General features: G+C 53.4%; 1 protein-coding gene across 1 annotated transcript in view; it reads right to left on the minus strand.

Moving 5' to 3' along the window:
• Nucleotides 1–20,718, minus strand: part of Otog (otogelin) — a 68,027-nt gene extending 47,309 nt beyond the window's left edge. The window contains exons 1-18 of the mRNA XM_055613698.1: nt 20,622–20,718; nt 20,202–20,262; nt 20,012–20,072; nt 16,906–16,981; nt 15,960–16,052; nt 15,629–15,783; nt 13,310–13,428; nt 11,576–11,781; nt 10,733–10,863; nt 10,455–10,561; nt 9,779–9,888; nt 9,335–9,463; nt 8,318–8,426; nt 8,019–8,065; nt 7,468–7,613; nt 3,381–3,513; nt 2,406–2,583; nt 948–1,072 (exon numbers count right to left, since the gene is read on the minus strand). Coding sequence (XP_055469673.1) covers nt 948–1,072; nt 2,406–2,583; nt 3,381–3,513; nt 7,468–7,613; nt 8,019–8,065; nt 8,318–8,426; nt 9,335–9,463; nt 9,779–9,888; nt 10,455–10,561; nt 10,733–10,863; nt 11,576–11,781; nt 13,310–13,428; nt 15,629–15,783; nt 15,960–16,052; nt 16,906–16,981; nt 20,012–20,072; nt 20,202–20,262; nt 20,622–20,718 — 2,083 coding nt within the window. The remainder of the gene's footprint in view (nt 1–947; nt 1,073–2,405; nt 2,584–3,380; nt 3,514–7,467; nt 7,614–8,018; nt 8,066–8,317; nt 8,427–9,334; nt 9,464–9,778; nt 9,889–10,454; nt 10,562–10,732; nt 10,864–11,575; nt 11,782–13,309; nt 13,429–15,628; nt 15,784–15,959; nt 16,053–16,905; nt 16,982–20,011; nt 20,073–20,201; nt 20,263–20,621) is intronic.
• Between the last annotated feature and the right edge of the window lie 705 nt (nt 20,719–21,423).

The raw sequence follows: 21,423 nt of genomic DNA on the forward strand, positions 1-21,423 counted from the left end.
GTGTGTGTGTGTGTGTGTGTGTGTGTGTGTGTGTGTGTGTGTGTGTGTGCGCGCGCACATCTGTGGCTTTACTAGCACATATATATACACATGCAGGCACATGCACAAAGCAGGAATGTGAGCAGATATGTCATGTCGTGATTCTACCTCACGCCAGGCAGGGAGCTATCTGTTGAGAGAGCCACAGAAGTGAACACCACTGGCCAAATCCCAGACGCTCCGGGAACTGAACTGGTTGCAAGAGACAGCCAGCAAACAGTGTTGCCGGTCAGGTAGAAGAGCAGGAAACTGGGGCACTGAGAAGTCTGGGGGAGGGCTAGGTGTGAGGTGCGGCAGGCAAGGCAATCACCACCTTAATTCAAGTCACCGGAAAGGCCTCTGTGAGGAGGTAATGTCTGAGCAAAAGTTTGAGAAAAGGGCTGAGCTGGGTTTCATCCTGAGGTGAGAGCGTGGCTGGGAGAGGAAGCCGCCTGAGTACAGAGGAGGGCAGACCTGAGTGTCAGATGCCAGTGTGGCTGGAGCAGGGTACTGGGTAGTGAGTGGAGGGGGCAAGAGAGGAGGCCTGGCATGGAGGGGTGAGGCCTGATATGGAGGGGACGTTGGAGGGGGGGAGGCCTGTTGTGGAGGGGGCAAGAGAGGAGGCCTGGCGTGGAGGGGTGAGGCCTGGTGTGGAGGGGGTGAGAGAGGAGGCCTGGCGTGGAGGGGTGAGGCCCGGCGTGGAGGGGGTGTGGAATGCTTCTGAGGACCTGGCCTTTGCCTTGGGCTGGGTATCCAGGACTGAGATGACTATGACAGTGACAACATGAAGCTTCCCACGTGCCTGGAGTTCACCCCCCTCCTGTCACTCCTAAGAACCTGACTGGCACCTTTACTTCAAGTTGGCATCTCAGCCCTCTCCTCAGTTCCACCTCCGCTCACTCCCAAGCGTCCCCCGTGCCCCTCCTCACCAGCTTGAAGATGTACGTCACAGGGGTCCAGAGAGGAGGCATGGGCCAACGGGGAGCAGGCAGACAGGGTTTTCCAAGAATTGCCGAACAGCTGCGGGGTGCTCTCAGGCACACCCACTGGAGACCTGTGGCCACACATGGTCACAGTGCAGGCATGAGGATGCAGGCTGAGCCACTGTCAGGTGAGCACGCTTGCACAGAACACACAGAAATATGCATATACGTGCACACACTTATAAACACACTGCGCGTGTGTGCCAGGCACAGCGACTGTCAAGGCATTCTGCATCGCCACGTTCAAACACATACAATTCAGGATGTGCACGTACACAATCATGTCTAACAAGACCCAAAGGAATCAAAATGAGCATAAGACTGTACGCTTTTAGCGCCCACCCTGGCTCTTCAAGTGAGAGAGAGCAACAGGACTCTAAGGAAGAGCACCAGAGTGTAGTGAATCTACGAAGTCTCCATCTCCCCTCCCAAGATGCAGGAAGGAAATGGCTGGCGCACGCACGGGGAGGCGTGGAGGGAAAGCTGACAGGAGCACACTTCCACAGCACAGCCAGGGCTGATGATCGCTAACGCCTAGCGTGAGTGCCATGGTGAAGGAAGCATGTGTGAGGGGAAGGCTCGGCTTTCGGTCCTGCTGTGGTGGTGAGTTTTCTAACTACACCAGGTGGGGCTCACACATGCCTGGCAGCGGGGAGGAGCCCACACACTAAGCCAGGGTCTGCCTCCAAACGCCAGCCCTTCCGGGCAAGACAGGAGGAAGGTTCACTTATTCCTGTGCACCCCGCAAAGCTGAAGGCTTCTTGTTTATCAGGCCGCCTCCCATGTTTCTCTCTGCACCAGCCATTGTGTGTATCTTGATGAGCTGACCAGATTCTCCAGCCCCATGAGCACTCCCTCCCTCCCTAGTTCTCCTTTCTGGACAGCCTGATGTCTCCTCCCAAAACCTTGAGCTGTGGCCATGCCCAGAAAAGTCGTTCTCACAACTGTCAGCTCCCGGGAAATGGGAGGCTTGCCTTGTACACACTCAAAAGCCTTCAAGCGCCATGAAGGGAAGGGTTACAGTGGGTTGCTGGGACAGACGGTGGGAATGCTGGTGTCTTTGGCTTGGGGGTGGGAGGTGGGGGCTTAGCTTCACCTAAAGGTGTTTGCAGTTGATTAAAACAAGTAGATGTGTGAGGCTAGTCAAACCCAACCTGAGGTCTCAAACGTCAGGACCTCACTACAAAGCAGCCTTTCTCATGGCACAGCCCATCTACCTCAGAGGCTGGGATCATGGAGGACTTATGCAACACGAGGCTTATGTGAGATAATTATACCTCCATTTAAATGTGGACGAAGAAACAACAGGTGGGGTGTGTGTGTCAGGATGCCTGTTCTGGATGCCTGACCGCAAGGGGCCCACGGGTCTCCCTCTCCTTCCTGTCACAGGGCAGGGACACGTACAGGAAGTCATCCTGTGTGTTGCCGTTGAAGGTGCCACAGAGGCCCACAGTGTCCTCCACCCATCGCTGGTCCACTTGCAGGTAGAGCCGCAACCCTTCCCGGTCATAGAGGACCCTCACGCCCACGTTGGTCCTCACCCTCAGGAACACGGAGGACAGCCTCCGGATCTCAAAAGCATCTAGCCAAAGAATGGAAGACAGGCTGTAAGCAACCTTGTCAACACAGGCAAGCACCCAGCCGCCACCTGTCTGGCCCACGCCCAAGCCCAGGCCTCACCCTGCAGAAAACCCTGCCTTCACAGCCCCTACTGAGAAATGTCACATTGTGGGCTCCCAAAAACAACCCTGCTCTCCATGGGGGACTGTAGTTTCCTGCTCTAACACAAGAATTCTTTAACTTTGTTTTTACACAATCATGCATTAGACTTAATGGCCACACATTTTACAGCTTTGGTCTTTGACCCTCATGTAACCTAGGTTACTTTGAACTCACCATGTAGACAAGGATAACCTTGAACTCTTGATTTCCCTGCCTTCAGTTCCCATTATATTCATCTTCACGACCTTCAGGGCCTACATGATCTTTTTACTCGCTGCAGCCCTGCTCCTCCTGATCCCCCAGAGCTGCTCCTCTTTCCGTCTCTCTGCTCCAACTTCCCCTTCCCAGTTCCTTCTGTTGCTGGAGCTTACTTCTTAGCAGCTTTGCCTTTCCATTAAACATATTTCCTATGGGCTGCCTGCAACTCTCCATTGGATTAAGGAATCAGAAAAGAGAATAAATACTGAGTCTAGAGACAGGAAGGCCCCATGCATGGCCTAATGTCACAAGGAACCATCAAACTGCCATGTTGGAGTTAGAGCCTGATCCACGTGAGGAGCTGCCCATGTAGCAGGCCTCTTGGGAAGAGTTGCTAAGGAAAGGAGCCGGAACTACCAGCTCCCAACTAGCCCCCTTGACCATCTTGAGCTATCATACCATCTTTGTAGGGTGGGGTGATCTTGTACTGGTCAAACAGAAGGACATCTCCTGCCTGGGTCAGGGTCACCTGCCTCCGGGGGTCCTGGTGCAGGACTACTGACACTGACTGGACACAGGCTCCATCTTGGTTCTAGAAAAAAAATAGAAGGGCCCACGAGTAGCATTAGTTGGTGCTGTGAGTCCTGATGGCCCAAACAGAACCCTCCATGACAAAGAGCCAGCCCAACTTGAGAAGCAGGCTCCTCAGAGTGAGGAGCAGAGTCCCAAAGGGCATCAAGAATTGCCAAACACAGTGCTCCATGTGGGAGCTCATCAGGCCCAGATGGACAAGGTTGTACATGAAGCTGGAGAATAATAATGGACATGACAATTAGCTTTCATTTGTCCACAGACACAGAACACACCTTGGAAACCATGGCCTCCTCACACCACTTCAAGCCAGAGCTTTAATCTCATCCTCTCACCAGATCTGCTCATGCATCATATACTGAACCCAACTGAGAGGTAAGCAGGAAGCCAAGTATACTGAGGAAGCTAACACAGGAAAGCAACTAGTTCAAGGCCTGCCAGAGATACAGAGCAAGTCCAAGGCCAGCCTAAGACACTGCGCAAGACCCTCAAAATTTAAAAAAAGAAAAAACTGTAAGGGGTCAGGTCTGTAAGGCTCACTGGTGCAGCCTTGCCTAGCTTTTATAAACAAGGTCAAAGTTCCATTCAGCCACAACGGAAGGCAGGGGTGGGGAACACCCCTGGACAGTCCCTGGACCTCAGGTGCTCCACCCCTGGCATGGCCGGTACACAGCAGGTACATACCTCTCTTCTCCTGAGCATTTGCCATGTGCAGGCTACACCACAGCAGGCTTCACAGACACGTGCAGAGCAAGGAGGCACAGTCTCATGCTCAAGACTGCACGTGTGTGGGACAGGACATCACATAAGTAAGTGCAGAATGGAATGACCGTAATGGGAGCCATGGCCGCTGTGAGCGGGGAGGGGGTGCTGGCAAAGCTCACAAAAGAGCAGGGAGGGACTGCAGAGCCGGGAAACGCTGTCCCGGGGAACACAATAGTGAAGAATCAAGCGAAGCCTCACTCCGCTCATGCCAGACTTCAGGACCAGTGTCCAGGAAATGTCTCACTCTCTGCCACTCAGCCCCCATGGGACTCTGCGCTAACACCACCTGTAAGCACCACTGTGAGCAGCAACACCGTTTCTCAGATCAGAAAACTATGGCACAAAAAGCGACATGCGAGTTATGGCTGCATGATTCGGGGAGGAATATGTGGGAGCTATGTGCTGCTTTGGCCATGTTTTCCTACACATTTCCTGTCCTGCTTCCCTGAGAATGTTGACAGACTCTTCCAACTCTAGAGACGTACGATGGCATGGAGTATAGTTTCTTTTGCTCAACCCTTGTATGTATCTGCAAAACCTGCGGACACATGTGTATCTACCAGCATTTCTATATATCACATCTCTACAGATACATAGAAAGAGATCTAAAGCACGAAATCAACTAAACATGACACCATACGGTTGTTCCAGCTCTAACCCTCCAGGCATGGGTCGTTGCAGCCTGCCTTCTTTGCTCACCGGTCTCCACTGTTAACATCCTACAGGAGCATGCTTGGACGTCTTCACAGATGACCAGCCCCTACTGGTGTGCTCTTACCTCTGGGCCGGAAATGAAGACCTGCATAGACGGCTGCACACACACGCATGATGTGAGTACAGAAAAGGGAAGCGAGAGCCAAATGGAAAAATCTACCAGTGTCCAATAGATTGTCACCTCAAATGTGAATATTCAGATCTCGTCATGAGACAAAACCATCAGCAAATCCCAACAGAGCCTTCTGCAGAATACCTGACCAGGGCTCCACAAGCTTTCAAGGTCATCCTAGACAAGGAGAGTCTGAGAGACAGCCAAGAGCCCAAGACACAGAACTACATCTACTGTAAAGTGCTGGACCAGAAAAAAGGCATTGGGTGAAACCCAGCAAAATCTGAGTATGCCATGGCCTTAGCTTACAGTGCAGCATGCAGGGCTGGTTTGAAAATCTCCCCAAGGCTCATGTGTCTGAACGCTTGGTCCCCAGCTGGTGGTGCTGCTTTTAGGGGGGAGGGAGGACTTTTAGGACAGGAGCATGGTGGATTGAAGTACATCACTAGGGCAGACTCTCTCTCTCTCTCTCTCTCTCTCTCTCTCTCTCTCTGGAACCAAAAGCCCAAATAATTCTTTCATAAGCTGCTATTGGCCATGGTGTTCTGTCACAGAAAAAAAAGTATCTAATATGCATTAGATAAGATGTTATCAAGGAAACGTGTCATTAGATAACATAAGACATTAGCAACAAAAATGGGGTGTGAGGGGATGTGCCCGTCTTTGTAAGAACTCTAACACCCTAAAGTGCAAGGTTGGCTTTCTCAGCCCTTTGCAGACTGTAAACACACCACTGCCTGAGAGGTGGGTGTGGCACGACTCTGTGACAACATCCAGTCTTGGAGAAAGGGAAAGACTTGGGTCGTCGTGAAATTTCCCCAGGCCTCTAAGCCACCCCGTTAAACTTAAACAGGAGGACAGCTTTGCCTACCTCCTTGGCATGCACTTGCATTGGCTGCTGTGCAGAAAGTTATTTAGTCAAGCTAATGGGGAAAAGTGTCGCTCCCTCAGGCCCACGCCATCCTGGCCATCCCAGCGTCATTGCTTTTCTGGTACACTCAGCGTGACCTCTTCCTCGTCTCTGCTTATCTTTACAGGGTGCCTTCAGGCCACATGCTTCCTCTGCTAAGGCTTTCCCTTCTTCCTGCTAACAGTCAGGACTATGTCTTCTGCTACAGCACTTCCCTTTACACCTCTGAGCATGTCATGCCTGTGAGCTGTGAGCTGTGAGCAGCTGAGCGTGGGTTGGGTATGACTCCTCCTTGGAGCCCTCGCTGTGCTCAGCATAGAACAGGGATAAAACTTCCAAAGGTTCATCATGCAAATAGAATCATGAGGCAGAACCCTGTCTTGAGGCAGATAAAGAAAAAAACATGCAATCAAGAAGCACTGTCCATCAGTGAGGCCAACTGGACAGACTTGGCTGGCCAGCTGCCTATCTGGGACACAGTAGAGAGAGGGCTATGCACCCTGAGGCCCACAGTCCTCATGTGCCCTGAGGCCCTTGAGCTGCCTGAATGGGAAAAGTGGGGCCTGCTCTGTGTCTTTCTGTATTTCCTATTTCTTCCCACCTTCAAAATCCACAGAAGTGATCACCTGGGAAGACAGTCTCCTGCATAGAGGACAGCCAAGAATGTGCTACGGTGAGAGAAGAAAGAGCCCACTCAGGGCAAAAGAAGAAAGCCACCTCATCCACTACCCCCAGTCTGTGTGTCCAGACCTCCTAGCTGTGGTCAGCTCACATTCAGGGCCCTAGGGTCTAGGGCTGCAGCGAGGAGAGCAGGCATGCAGGGTGGGAGTGGGCACAAAGCTCTGTTTCTGCTGTGAAAAGCTCGAGCTAGCCCAGACAGGGGTCAGGGGGTGGCTCACCACAGTCAGCCAGGGGACAGCCAAACGCACAGCTGCCCCAACCAGCTGTGGCCATTGTCTCTGCTCTGCTCAAGGACGGCTGGCACAGCTCAGGGATCAGCTCCTTCCCCTTCCACACCCCCATGGATGCTGTGACAGTGGCTCTCGGGCTGCTCACCTGCCTGGCCCACTAAGCTATTAGGCCCAGAAGACAGCGCAATCTCCAACTTCCTCAACACAACCTCTGACTCCAACAGCTTTCAGAAGTTGATGAATGAATTCATCAAACAAATGTGCCTTCCAGACATGAAAAAAGAAAACCAGTGATTCACAGAAGACTAAGTAGAGTTAGCCCACTCTAGAGATTTCTCTAAAATGAGGCCCAGGAAGGAGAACAGACTCTCAGCCAGCAGAGGGCCTGCGCTTGAACTGCCTCTGAGGAGCCAGTTCTGTATCATGACAGAGGCAGCAGGCAGCTGTGTAGTGGAAAGACCAGGGGTCCTTCCGCCACGTTCCCTCCGCTGTGGGAGGCTTTTTGGAACACTGGAGGCCCACCTGGCCACCCACCAGCCTTACCAGGCCACATGGGGCGTTCTGCAGCGTCACGGTGAAGGTGCCGGAGGAGCGGCTCTTAGCTAGGATGTACTGACACGTGGCATGGAATGTGTACCGGCGCCCATCGAAGGTCGTGAAGTGGATGTCACCAGTCACGGAGCACTCAGCTGAGGGAGAAGGACAACTTACTCAGGGAAGCCGCCTGGCCTGGGACTGTTCCCCTCCCCCAACAGGAACTGTCTCAGCCCTGCAGTTCCAAGCCTACAGCAGGTGCCAGCCTCTGCCCTCTGGAACTGAGTAGGCTAGGATGCCTCTGTTCTGAAGGTAGACAAAGCCTTCCCAGCATGTCTCTCTGAGGAGAGAGGAGAGACCAAGCCCTAGGCATGGGACCCAGTTTCAATGCAACCCCCAAGTTCTGGAAGAAGGTAGACAAGACCAAAATAACAGAGGAAATAAAGGGAGTCAGAGTTAGCTTTGTGAACCACACACTCATTGGCCCCTGAATGTCCCTGCCCCAAACCTATGAGACCAGAAGAAGAAGAAGGCATGGCCAAGGTGAGAGTCAGATGTACCTGGACAGACAGAAGAGCTGCACACCCACTTCCCTGCAGTGCACGTACTGAAACACAGAGATTACGAGCATGGCCTGCCTGCCCTCGACGCCCAGACACTGTCCCAGGCCCCATCCCACAGCGTCCCGTTTCTAAAGTGGCTGGTAAAGAGTACCCCTCCCCCCATGAACCTGATGACATCCCTTTGGGTCTCAGAGGCTGAGTGAGTAATCCTTGTTTTTTCAGGCTTCCCCAACCCCAGCTAGGTAGCCTAAAGCTCTGGCTTCCCCAGGCCGTCCCTCCAGGCAGTGGACACAGACCAGGCATGGCAGTCTTCCGTCACCACAGAGCCAGGCGGGTGTAGGCTCCCATGGAACTCACAGGGACACTCAGCTGGCAGCATGCAGCCCCCATCCTCAAAGATCAGCCCTAGGGTGTGACAGCAAAGGGCCACTCACCACTGCCCCTGCTCACAAGCCACCGTGGCGGCTTCCCAGGTGCTCGGAGAAGGGTCCCCATGTGCAGAGCTTTCTCCTCTACATCCTGGCTCAGGCAGGACAGCACTCTCCCCACACACACCAGCAGGCAGACTCCCACGCCGCGCACCACACTGCACACAACCTAACTCCCCACCACCTCTCAAACCCTGCCATGCTGTCTCTCACCACCTCCTCTGGTAGACCTCCCCGGCCTCCCCACATCCCACCAATCCCAGATCTCTCTCACGGCTCCCTGGCCAGCCTTCGCCACACTGTACCTCAGGCTGGGGCATCACATCCTTGGAAGCAGGCTCTGTTCCTTAAAACCAAGGCCTGTCCCTTTACTTCTGTGTCCCAGGATGGCCTTGAACTCCTTATATAGCCGAGGATGACCTTGCATCCCTCCTAAATGCTAGTGTCACAGGCACTGGGAAGCGCCACATGGCTTTGCATGTGCTAAGCAAGCACGGACTGAGCCCCAGCCCCAGCTTTACAGTTTTACACTCACCCTTCCATCCAGCCAAGTTACTCATAAACATGCCACCAGACACAGGACAATGTAACTGAATGGATACTTTAAAAAAAAAAAAAAGTGCACATAAACGAATGAATGGCTGCCTTCACCTGAAAAGCTCAGACCAGATGAACACAAATGGCTTGATGAGTCAAACTGTCAAGAAGCTGAGCCCCGCCCGCTCACCTCTATAATCACTCACTTATTGGTTTAGTTGTTCGTTCCTTCACACAGCCCACAAACAGGCATCCTCCAAGCTCCCGATTCCCACTCATCCATGCCAGGCCAGGAAGACACTACGAGCCCCCACTGACACCCCACCCACCCACCCACTCCCAGCGAACCGTTGGGGCAGTAGCAGCCATCCACACAGGAGATCTCGCTGTCCACACACGAAGCACGGGACTGGCAGGAAGCCGGGCAGCAAGCAATGCACTCGTTGAAGATGAAGGCCTTCTCTTTGCAGTGCACAGCTTGAGAGGGAGAAGGCTGTGGCCTGTCTGCTTGGCCTGCACCTACCCTCCCCCAGGGCCCGGGATGCCGGGACTCTCCTTTCCCTGATCCTCCAGCCCCCGCTGGAGTATTCGGTAGCCAAGGGACTGGTGAAAGCAGGGTGCACCGAGGACCACCTTCATCTCACTCTGTGGCCCCAGACCCACCCTTCAGGCTCAGCCTTGGCTCTTCCATCTGTCACAAGGATGGAACCTCAGAGCTTAAGGCTCTGACAGCTGTGGCTCTGAGCGATCAGGACAGGTTCCCCTCCTGGCCTACCGCCAGCCTACACCTACTGCATTGTGGGAGTTGGGTCCTCCAGCCCTGCAGGGGGCGCCCTGCCTGTGCACATGCCCGGGCATACTCCGTCAGTGCTCGGCACCAAGTGGCTTCATCGCCTCCTGATCTGTACAAGAAGACTGATTGTGAGAAATCCAGCCTGTCACCATCCCACTGTCCAGGGGTTCCCAACCTTCCTGCTAATACAGCTCTTCATGTTACAGTGACCCCCACCATAAAATCATTTTCATTGCTACTTCAGAATTGTAATTTTGCTACTGATATGAATCGTAACGTAAATATCTGTGTTTTCTGATGGTCTTAGGCCACTCCTGTGAAAGGGTCGTTTGAACGCCAAGGGGGCCGCCCCCCACAGGCTGAGAACCGCTGTCATAGCCACTCCCAGAACTTCCCCTAGAAGTTAAGCTACTCAAAGCAGGAAGCTGAGATCTGAGCCCCAGCATTGTTGTTGATTGGCTGTGGGGCCCTGAGGGAGCTGAGCCCCATCTCTGGGCCTTTGTTGAACGGGACAGCTGAACCCCATCTTGGCAAATCAGAATTTCCGAGCTTTGGAAAGCAGGTCTGTAAAGGCTGAGTATTATTAGGCTCACTGGCCTGCATCTTGAACCCTCAAGTCTGTTAGGAGTCACTCTCTGTAACCCAAAGGCACCCCCCACCTAGCTGCCCACTCACTGGCAGAGGTCACTGGTACAGCTGGCTGTGAAGGGCAGAGGGCTGACGTAGGCGTGGCAGGTGTCAAAGGGAGGCCTCAACAGTGCTTCGCACCACTCATACACGCCCTGGGAGGGGCAGAGACGGGAGCTGGACTGGGAGAAAGGCTCTCCATTCACCGTTTCCACAGGGAACCCCAACTTACGCAGGGGAAGGCAGAGAGAAGGAAGGGGCTACCCTGGGCCCTACCATCAACAGCTTTCTGCTATGGGGGTGGGGTGCCCCCCCAGGACACAGACCTGCATGGACCCTGGGCTCTGCTGCAGGCATGGTGGGCGAGGCGGGGGAGGAGGCACAGGCCCTGGAGGGCCGTTGGGGGTCTGCTCCTGCCAGCTGAGCACAAACTCCCCTACATCATCAGTCAGCTTCCCTGCAGGGAAACCAGCAGGACTGAGGGCTCTGAGCGGGTAACAGGGGAAAGCGGTTTGGAAGAAGCCAGCCTCAGTGCTCCCGGCTCAGCCAGTCTCTTGGAAAAGCCGTTTCTTCAGAAGCGGTGCGACTGTCCTAAACCTGTACTGTCTCACAACAGCTCCACACGCAACAGAAGTGACACAGGTGAGGGCCAGTGTGCAAGCCTGAAGCAGCACCTGCATCTTCTCAGCCTCAGTTAATTTCTAGGGAGAATGATGCCAAGAACTAGAGCTGTAAAGTGCTTAGCACACAGCGGGCACCTTGAGCTTTCTGCCAGGGCCGCCCTGATGTGCCCGGAGCTTCACTGGCACCTCTTACCAACCTACCCATCAGAAGCTTTGGCTCCTGTCTGGCCCTGTCTCTTCCTGGCTTTCTCTGACCCTCTGACTCCCACTTCCTCCGGAAGCCTTGTGGGATCAAACCCACCTGGCAAAGTGTGCACTTGATCTACATACAATCCCAGTCTTTACAGCTGAGGAGACTGAGGCCCAGGACATAGTTGAGAACATGTCTAAGATGACAGAACTTTGAAAGCGAGCCCTTGCCTCCCACTGGGTTTCACCACCATAGCCACGATACCAGAGATCTGGCCAGAGTAACACTTCCCATCCTGACTCAGTCTTCTTCGTCGCTAGCAAAATATCCCACAAGGGACCATCTGTTGGACTCACCATAGCTGGTCACCAAGTCATCCTGAGGGTCAGCATTGTTGTTGCCACACAGCCCGTGGGTCCAGCCCAGAAACTCAGGGCTCATCTTGATGTAGACAGCTGAGGCCCCATCCCAGGCCAGCGTGAAAGCTGAGGGGTGCCTCGCGATGACGTAGCCAGCCAGCTGCTGCAGCTGCATGCCTGCCACGGCCTGTGGCAGCTGGACCCTGAGGGCGAAGCCCAGGGCTTCAGGGTGTCCCACAGAGTCCACAGGCCTGCCACCCCTGCCCCATGACATGAGTTCCTGTGTCCCCCTCCTCCAAGTTCCCAGAATTCTTAAGCACACCAAGGTGCATCAGGGTGCTTTCATCTTCAGAGGGCTTTCAAAATCACAGTATCATTGGCAGGAATAAATGTTATCAATCCTCCAGCTCCTCTCTCCCAGGGGGCAGGAGAGAAACGATACCATAGAAGAAGATTTCTTATTTTACTGTGATGGTCTGGAACAGGAAGAGTGGAAAGAGAAGGAGAGAGATGGAGAACAGAGAGGAGCCTGTAACGGAAGTTTTGGTTTGTTTAAAAACTCAGTTAGGTTATGTAAATATGTTTTTGTTTTGATTTTGGTTTTGAGTTTGGGCTTTATTTTGTCCACAGCTGATAAATGCCTCCTGTGGGGAGTGTCCACAGCTGGTAGCCGCCTGCCTCGTGCAGCACAGAGAGGGGTGTGATCTAGGGCTCTGAAGACTATAAGAGCCTAGGAAAAGAAGGTGTGGCAGCTTGGAGAGACCAGAGAAGGACAGTGTGGTGGCTTAGAGACAGACAGAGAGAAAATTTTCAATGCAGCGGCTTGGGGGAGACTGCTGGCTGCATTTGCTGTTGACAGAGATTGGGATAGCCCCAAAAGAATCCATCGACTCTAAACAGCCCCCTCTCCCCACTAGCCCTCTCTCTCTCTTACCTCAGGTTAAAGGGTTGGTGGAAGGGAGATAGAGGCTTAAATACCTCAAATAAAATAGAGTTTAAAAAACGAACACAACAGGAGCCCTCCTACACCCGCCCCCTCTCAGCTTCCCAGCCACGGGGTCTAGAATCTGGCAGTTCCCACCCATAATAAGAGAAACAAAGTCCGACAGCTGTGGGTCTGAACACCTGCTTCGTTTGCAGGAGAAACGCCTCAGGCCCAGCCTTGCTCTCTGCCCCGGGAAGCTTAGCACCCAGCTTCCAGCTCCAGAGGGCCGGGGCAGACACTGGCCCTGCAAGAGGGGGCCTTAAGGCAGCAGCTCAGGACATTAGATAGCAAAGAAGGAAAGAACATCGAGAAAGAGAGCAAGGACAGTTCAGTCTGGGGCCATTTAGTGTGGGGCAGAGTCTTCTCCATACAGACGGCCCCTAGGAGCCCCAGCAAGACAATTGTCACTCAAAATGATCCTCTGTCCTCAGAAAAGGTAAGTATGTGTAAGTGTCTGCTCAGAGGAACCGTATGTGAGCTCAGGAGAAAGGTGTCTAGTAGGAGACAGCTTTCCAGGAAGCTTTACTGTTTTCCTAAACAGGAGGAAACCCACTGGTTCTGATAGTTGTAGGGAACCAAGAGGCATGCATCCATCTGCCAGTACCGTTGGCCAGACACACACTGGCCAGGTGTGTGCTTCTGCCCCAGGCTGGAAATGCTGTCTGTCCCCAGTTCTCAGCTTCCCTTGAGCTTGACGGGACGGACATCTGCTGCCCCATGTCAGGGAGGTGGGAGGGCATAGTTACCTCACACCTCCATGGGTGACCTCCTTTGCCAGGCGGATCTCAGGTTCCCCGGAAAGGAAGAGGCTGACAGACCTCGGGCAGGTGTAGTGGGCAGAGACACACTGTGGGTCGTTGTGCGCCTGATGGCGGAGGCAGGAAGTTCAGAGGAGGTCTGCAGCGACGGCCACAGGCCACCCTGAGCTTCTGGCCACCAGTGTGGGATGCCTGTGTGAGCCCTGTGTGCTGACGCTTTTCCTCCATGACCCTTCCCTGTGCCGCCTCCCACGCTGCAGCGGGGCTGGAGCAACCACTACCCGTATTTCACGATTATTTGAGGAACAGAGAGAAGGGACTAGGGTCACATGCGCCCAAGACTACAAAATAGGGAAGCTGAGATTCTGACCCGGATCTGAATGGTTCAGAATCCAGAGCCTTTCCCAGATCCCTGGGAGCATCTCTAAGATGCACCACATCAAAAGGCAAAACACGCACTCACTGAACCTCAGATGTGCATACCCAGACACAGCCACAGTCTACACACACGCTCCAGGCACGCAGCAGCTAGCCCTGCCCTGCGCACGTGACACACCCCTCCTGTGCTGCTGGTTCCACACACATCTTCTCCAGCAAGGGCTGAAGATGCAGAGGGTGGGGCAGGTCTCTAGTGCTTAGGAAAAATATTTTCATCTGCCACGGGGGAAACACTCCCCGGAGCCAGGTCCCCACTCTCTTACCCTTAGACGGTGAGGGGAATCAGGGAGGCCACCCTTGTCCTAAGTTAGCATCGCTGGTTCTGTTCAAACAGAACCTTACAATGTGTCTTGGCGGGCCAGGAACTCACTAGGCAGACCAAGCTAGCTTCAAATTCACAGAGGCCCACCTGCCTCTGGCCCCTCAGTCCCTCTATTCTGGGACTCAAGGGGTGTGCCACTAGACCGTGAATGGTCAGGATCAAGTATTTCTGACCATGACTCACACACGGCAAGAAATATCTATATATAAACAAAGCAAAGTTCTACAGCTTCGTAATAATGGGGACATGTGTGTGTGTGTGTGTGTGTGTGTGTGTGTGTGTTTATTCTCCTTTTATGGTGCAAGGTGTGACTCACTACACTGATTTCATAACTCGCTCACATGGCGTCTCATTCTACTATCTACTTGCAACATATCTGTCTTGCAAACAACACAGTTACAAAAACTCTGAGGACTAGAAGGCGACGCGGGCCATGCCACCTAGACGCCTAGGATGTGCCCTTCAGTCTATGCCTGAGGCACAAGTATCACATCCAGCCAGGGGAGGGCTCCCTGAGTGAGCGCTAAAAACTCCCTAATCTTATCTTCTCCACTGCAGCTCACAGCTGACCATGGTGCCGTCTGTCAGAAATGCCCATCAGACCTGATGGGCACAGAGCCTCCCACGGCATCCAGGTGTCCAGCAGGCTTTTACCAGACACCCATCCAGGTTCAGGGAACAAGCCCAAAAGACATGGTCTGGCCCCAGAGAGGTCACTTGCAGAGAAAGAGACCCGCCAGGAAATAGTCCTTGTAAGACCCGTCGAGCTGAGGGGTGTGGATGTTTGCCCAGAGATGTCTCCTCGGCTTCTTGGGATGTTGATGTCAGCAGACATAGGAAGGGGGCCTTAAAGATAGCAGCTGCACAGGGACCCACCCAAAATCCCCGTCATCCTCTCTGAGGCACCACACTCTCCCTTGACATGTGTGTTCCTCTGTCTAGAATGCCTTCCACTACCCCACCGCAGCTTCTCTTCTCTTCTCTTGGCTAGCTCCAGTGAGCCTCCTTTTCTACCTCAGTAACTGTCACCTCTTATAAGAAACCTCTGTCATCACTGTCCACAATAGACCAGATCAGTTTCCAGGGCATTGCCTTTTAGTCTTTGACATTTTGCCACCTCAGCTCTGAGTTGCACTTGAAATAACTCCTCTCAGTTTGCTGTGGTTTCTCTATTAAAATCAAGTTCCTTGAAGACAAAGACCACATCTGTGCTGTTGTCCTAAGGCCTCCCTCTATGAAACTCTGTACTTGGGAAAAGAATACAGCATGTGCCATGGAAGCCTGACTAAATGAGTGGATGGCCAGAGGCAGCCAGGGGCAGCTAGGGGCCATCAGCGGCAGCCAGGAACAGCCAGCCGCAAGTGGGTGAGCAGAGGCTTAGAGACTGTGGCTCCTTATAGAGACATAGTCCTTGAGTAGGAGCTGGGGAAAGTGGGAAAGGAAGGGAGGCTCCAGCCTTTTTAAGGGAAGCAGGTTCCAGCCTCCATGGCTCCCAGAGCCTGGTGGAGCCTGCAGGGACCAGCAGGGCAGGAGAGAGGAGGCCTCACCTGGATGGAGAAGCTCTGCCCCTCAGGTTCATGGTATCCCACCAGCGTGTAACTGCCCTTTGCAGAGAGGTAGTAGTACAGGCCATCAAACGTCTCCACGTGGTGCTGCCCCCAGGCCCGGCAGATGCTGTCCCGCTCAGGGCCGGAGTTATACACTGAGACAGAGCACAGGGAGCCTGGATCTGTATGGGCATGGTGCTGGAGGCTGGTGGGCTCCAGATCTGGCAGGGCTGTCCCGCTCCTCAGGCACAGCACCACTCCCAGCTCTCAGGCCTACAGCTTTTCTGTGCCCACGCACGGTCCCTTCTGGGGCTGGAGAGAGCAGACCTACCCAGCTGGCAGCGAGGCCCAGTGGCATTGAAGCGTCTGCAGTCACAGAAGGCTGGGTGCACACACTCGCCCCCGTTAAAGCAGGAGAACAAGTCTGCAAGAGAGGTGTTGCCCACTGCACCACACCAGCAGAACAAGACAGGACACACACCTCCTCCAGAGGCACCCGGGAAGCAAGGGCCCTGCCCAGACAAACAGCCTCGTGGAGGCCATACAGCACGCACAGGGCACAGCACAGTCCCTTTTCTGATGGGAATTCAGGATGCAGTCTTAGAGCTTCAGCCTTCAGTAGCATAAGGTGGCCTGAGGCCACTTGACCTGGACCTTCAGTTCCCTAAGATTAGCTCCTGGCTAGCAAGTCAGACAGCAAAACCAAGAATACGAAGCCTTTCAGGGTTGTGGGAGACAGCCTTGAGATGCTCGTGCATGTGCTGTTAAAGGAGAAGAGACCAAAGTATGAATGGGGATGGGTTTGAGAACACAGGAGAGAGAGTGAGCATATGAGGAGGAGACAGTACGGTGAGGGAAGGAGCAATGGGCAGGACAAACATGGTTCTCTGATGGAGGCCGCACAGGCATAGGACGTGATGAGGTCACAGACATCAGGGAGGGGACAAGGAGGCCTCAGACATAGGAGAGTAAGGACAGAGACCATGGGAATTGACACACGGAAGGATCACCCCCCAGGAAGTAGGAAGCAAGACTGAAAAGAGTATGAAGTGGGTTGAGGGTCAACCATCTTGTGAGGCAGCAATCTCATGAATTAGACAGTATGAGCGGGAGCCAGGCCACAGGGCTGTGAACAGGACAGAGAGAGGCCTGCAGGTCAAGCCGGGGAAGATAGGAAGAGACTCCAGGCACAGAAAGGGGGTCACAAGCGGAACCCTCTCAGGCTCTCGGCAGGCTGGACTCCCCTACGCACAGGCCACGGGGAAGGCACAACTTACAAGGTGGTGCGCACTTGGCACGGTGGAGCCGCCTCTCCCGTGAAGACATGGCCGCTGCATCTGGAGCTTCAGGCTCCTGTTAGGAACAAAGAACAGTTAGTTGCAGGCACCAGGGTCTTTTTACACAGCATCTAAGCATGCCCAGGATGAGGCCGGCTCCCAAAGCAGACTCAGAATGTAAGAAATGTCCAGAAGCCTCCAGCTTGAAGCCCAGCCGAGCTTACTGCAGGAAGCTGACTCCCTGCTCACCAGAGGCTAGACCACCTCCTTCATGCCACGTGAGAAGTCCTGGACCCACCGTCTTTCAGTTTTCTGTGTTCTCACCACACTTTGGCCCCTGATTCCTGAGATCTCCCCAGAAATACCTAGTCCCAGGAATCAGGTGCCCTAGCTTCACAGCCTTCCTCAGGGCCTTCAGAGGCCACAGGGACTGGGAATGAGCATGTGGAGGGAGCAGCTACACCCTCCTCCCATGTCCCTGGACAGCTTCTAATTGGGCTTAGCCTTGGGGAATGCATACCTCATGCATTCAGATGCCACACACCGAGATCAGGAGGCGTGGTTTGTAATCATTCTTATGTCATGAACCCCTTTAATGCTCTAGCCTGTGATGGCACATTCTCAGAAAGTGTTTATAAATACATAAAAAGGAAGCTTACAAAGGAAACCAATTATAATGTAAACATAGAAATGTTTTCTTTCTGTGTGCTTTGTTAAAACTGTACTTCTTTAGTAACACATAAAATAAGATCCATCAGCAAGTCTCCTCACTGCCAAGAATGTGTAAGAGCGGCAGACATAAATGACACTGGCTGGTAATAGGAAATGCCTGTGATTTCCATCGGTTGTTGGCACTGCTAACACTCCCGTGGTTATAGCAGCAATATCTGAAAGTATACTAAATCTCACCTGGTGTCTGAAACAACAAGGATTCCCCCACCCCCACCCCTTGGCCTAGTTCATGGCCTTCTGATTATAGCTCAAGTCCTCTGGAGAATGTCTGTGCTCTGCAGAGGCAGGGAGAAATCTCTGTGTGTTCAAGGCCAGAGGTCTACAAAGCAAGTTCTAGACCAGCCAAAGCTACATAGTAAGAACTTATCTCAAAAAAAGAAAGAAAGAAAGAAAGAAAGAAAGAAAGAAAGAAAGAAAGAAAGAAAGAAAGAAAGAAAAAAAAGAAGGAGGGAAGGGAAGGGAAGGGGAGGGGAGGGGAGGGAAGAGCCACTGCTACTTTCTTAGACCAGGCACTTTGCATGAAAGCCCCCAAAGCATACATAGTATGCGGGCCTTAGTCCTCTCTAGTCACTGGAGAGGGAGGCAATGTCAGTCCTTTTAACTCTCTGGAGAAATGGGCAGTGTCTGCCGCCATCACCTGGTCCAGATGTGCAGGACCTGTGCAGGGCCTATGTTGGTTAGTTTTATGTCAGCAGACACAAGCCTGAGTCCTTTGGGAGGGGTGCAATTTGATGAGCTGGTATGTATGGGAAAGGGAGCCCCCCTTTTCTGAGAAAAAGGGGGGAGGGAGGGGGAGGGAGGGGAAGAAGAACGGTGCTACAACAAGGATGTGAAGTGAATAAAAAATAAAAGATTTGCCTCTAGGCCAGTCTGTGGGGAATTTTTTGATTAAGGTGGGAGCGCCCAGCTCACTGGGGGCAGTGCCACCCCTGGGCAAATGATCTTGGATGGTATAAGAAAGCAGACTAAAAAGCCATGGGGAGCCAGCCAGTCAGTAAGCAGCATCCCTCCATGGCCTCTGAATCAGATCCTGTCTACAAAATCCTGTCTTGAGTTCCTGTCTAGACTTCTCTCGGTGATGAGCTGTGATCTGAGATTGTAGATGAAAATAAACCTGTTTTTCCACAACTTATTTTTGGTCATAGCATCTTATCCCAGTGATAGAAATCCCAGGACACGGCTCTTCTCAGTGGAAAAGGGCAAGGCTGCCTAACCAGGAAACCTGCAAGGGAGGCGTTCTGCCCACTGGGAATGAGTGGTGTAAGAGTGATTATCTCCATGATACAAACTTCTAGAGTCTTGTGGGCAGAGGGGCAGGACTAGCTCCACCAACACTTGGGTCTACCTGCTCCTTGTGGGGTGGAAAGTCAGCTTCCCTAGCTATGAAAAGAGCGCCCTTTCAACTTTCACTTTTCATCTCAAACTGTACAGGACTCTGATCCTGAAACTTCAAGCCTAGAAGAGCAGGAAAAACAGGCCGGGGGCGGGGGGAGGGGAGCATGCCCACCTCTGCCCATCCTGGGCTTCTGCACCTAATTCCGAAGGGCAGGTAGCACGGACACTTCTTTCTATAGTATGTTATTTCTGCTGACACAAGAGCTACCCTGAGCTGACCACTGGGCTGGATGCAGCTGAGGGTCAAGCCTTCTGAGGGAACATTGCGATGGGTGGGCTGTATAAAGGGTGTATAAAGGGTCTGTGGTTGTATGAGAAGGAAGATAAATGTAAGCCAGGATTAGAAAGTGAATCTGAGTCATGCAATCTAGAGATGAACCCAGCTCTGCAAGTGGAGAAAACAGACCTTCCGCCTCTCCCAGAAAGCAAAGGATCCTGGGTGGATGGGCCCCAGGGATGGTCAGGATGCTCACTCCCATGTGTGGTGTGTGTGTGTGTGTGTGTGTGTGTGTGTGTGTGTGTGTGTGTGACAATCTCAAGTGCCCTTCCTCAAGCTCCATCCACCCTCAGGCTTCTCCTCCTGAGCCAGCCTTTCCTTGCAGCCCCCAGCAGGTGGCCCAGTTTTTGCCTGCCTCTCAGAGTTGCCTTCCTGGGGCACTGCACAGGGTATGGAGAGGGGCCTGCGATAGGATTGCAGCGTCGGCAGGCCAGACAGAGAAGAGAACTCCACTCTCTTAAACCCTCGGCTGCCTGCTCTCCGCTGGGATGGAGGGGAAATTAGCTGTCTCCTGAAAGGGCCTTCCGCCTGCCCCACCTAAAAAAGACAAATACTAGGGACCCAAGAGACTAGAAAAATGCAAACAGATGGATTTCACAAATTTGCACACTCAGATACACACCAGGAGTGTTTGCTCTCCTTTGGATAACCCCCAAGGAAGACCTTTGGTGACCTCAGGCCCAGAAAAAGGCCCTCTCTTACCTGGTCTTCTACAACCTTTGTGACATCTTCGGCTACAAGGGACATCTCATGGTAGCTGTGGCTGGATGAGAAAGGAGCGTGGCGTGTGTGAGGAGTTAGGGGCAGCCACTCTTCCACACATCCCAAAGCCTGACCCTCCCTTTACACTAAGCCCCTGGAGCCATTTGCGCCGAGAATAAGAGGGACTCACCTGGGCTCAGGAGCAGGCTCCTGCTGCGGCTCCGCACTGGCTTCCCACATGAGCGTTGAGGCTGGGGAAGGACCATATTCTCCACTCCAGGTAAGGCCCCTTCACTGGGGCTTCCCACCGTATTCAAGCCTGACCCCCGGAACCCACTGCCTGCACCCTCCCCCAGCTTTCTCCAGCTCCCAGGGTCCTTCCAGAGAATGTCTTTCTCTTTCCTTCATTCCTTGGGCCTCAGTTCTCTCTAATTCTCCACCTTGGGTCTCTTCTCAACTGACTTAGAATCGTCTGGGTCCCAGGCCTGGATGTCTGCCTCCCCTCTCACAGGTCTCCGTCCTTCCTCACACCGACTCTTTCTCTCTCCCTCAAACCAGCGCAGGCCTGTTCCCCCGGCCCCGGACTTTTCTACTTTACACCCCTTCTCACCCTGGCGCTGCACCCGCATGAACTCCGCAGCAGGCTCAACCCTGAATAGATAAAGGCAAGAGAGAAGCAAGCACAGTCTGGGCGCACGGGCTCCCATCAGGGTGCCAGGGCACTGGAGAGCCTGGCGCAGGCTCTGCTCGCAGGTGGGTCACGCCTCCTCTCGGCAGCAGCAACCCCTGGTCTCTCACGCCCAGCAGCTCTCTTAGGCCCTCCTCTCGTGCACTTGACTCCTCCCCTCGGCTAGAGTGACAGGACTGCCCAGCTCATTACCATAAATTACAGCCCAGCCTCTGTCCTTCACCGCCATTGTAACTACCCTTCCCTAGGGGAGCAGGGAGGCAACCTGGGCAGACTCCAAACCCCTCACCTGGGTCCGAGAAGCCCCTTCCACTACAGACCAGATACATATTCTAGTCCAGTCTGGTGCTACCTATACTCTCCTTTTACAGAGGGCCACACTGAGGCCCGGCACTCGGCAGGCAGTAGTAGAGACAGGGCTCGGGCTGGCTGTGCTCCCCGACCCTGGCTTCCATCTGGGCCCCAAGTCCTAATCCTGTGTTCAGTAAGAGCTCGAGTGGGGAGGGCCATGCCTTAGCCCAGTGCTGGCTCAGGAAACTGTGAATAAGCGATGTGCTTTGTTGTCCTCATCAAGGCCAGAGTGATGACAACTTGGGATTTTTGGACAAGAGGTATTTTGTATCCAGAAAGAATTGGCCCCGCACAGCTCCTTGGGTAGGGGTGTAATTTGGGATGCGTACATTCGTTTAGCAGATTTGTTGAGAGTCTGTTTTGTGCCACTTAC

Source organism: Psammomys obesus, unplaced genomic scaffold, assembly GCF_907164565.1.
Source record: "Psammomys obesus unplaced genomic scaffold, mPsaObe1.curated_primary_1811, whole genome shotgun sequence".
Classification (NCBI taxonomy): domain Eukaryota; kingdom Metazoa; phylum Chordata; class Mammalia; order Rodentia; family Muridae; genus Psammomys; species Psammomys obesus.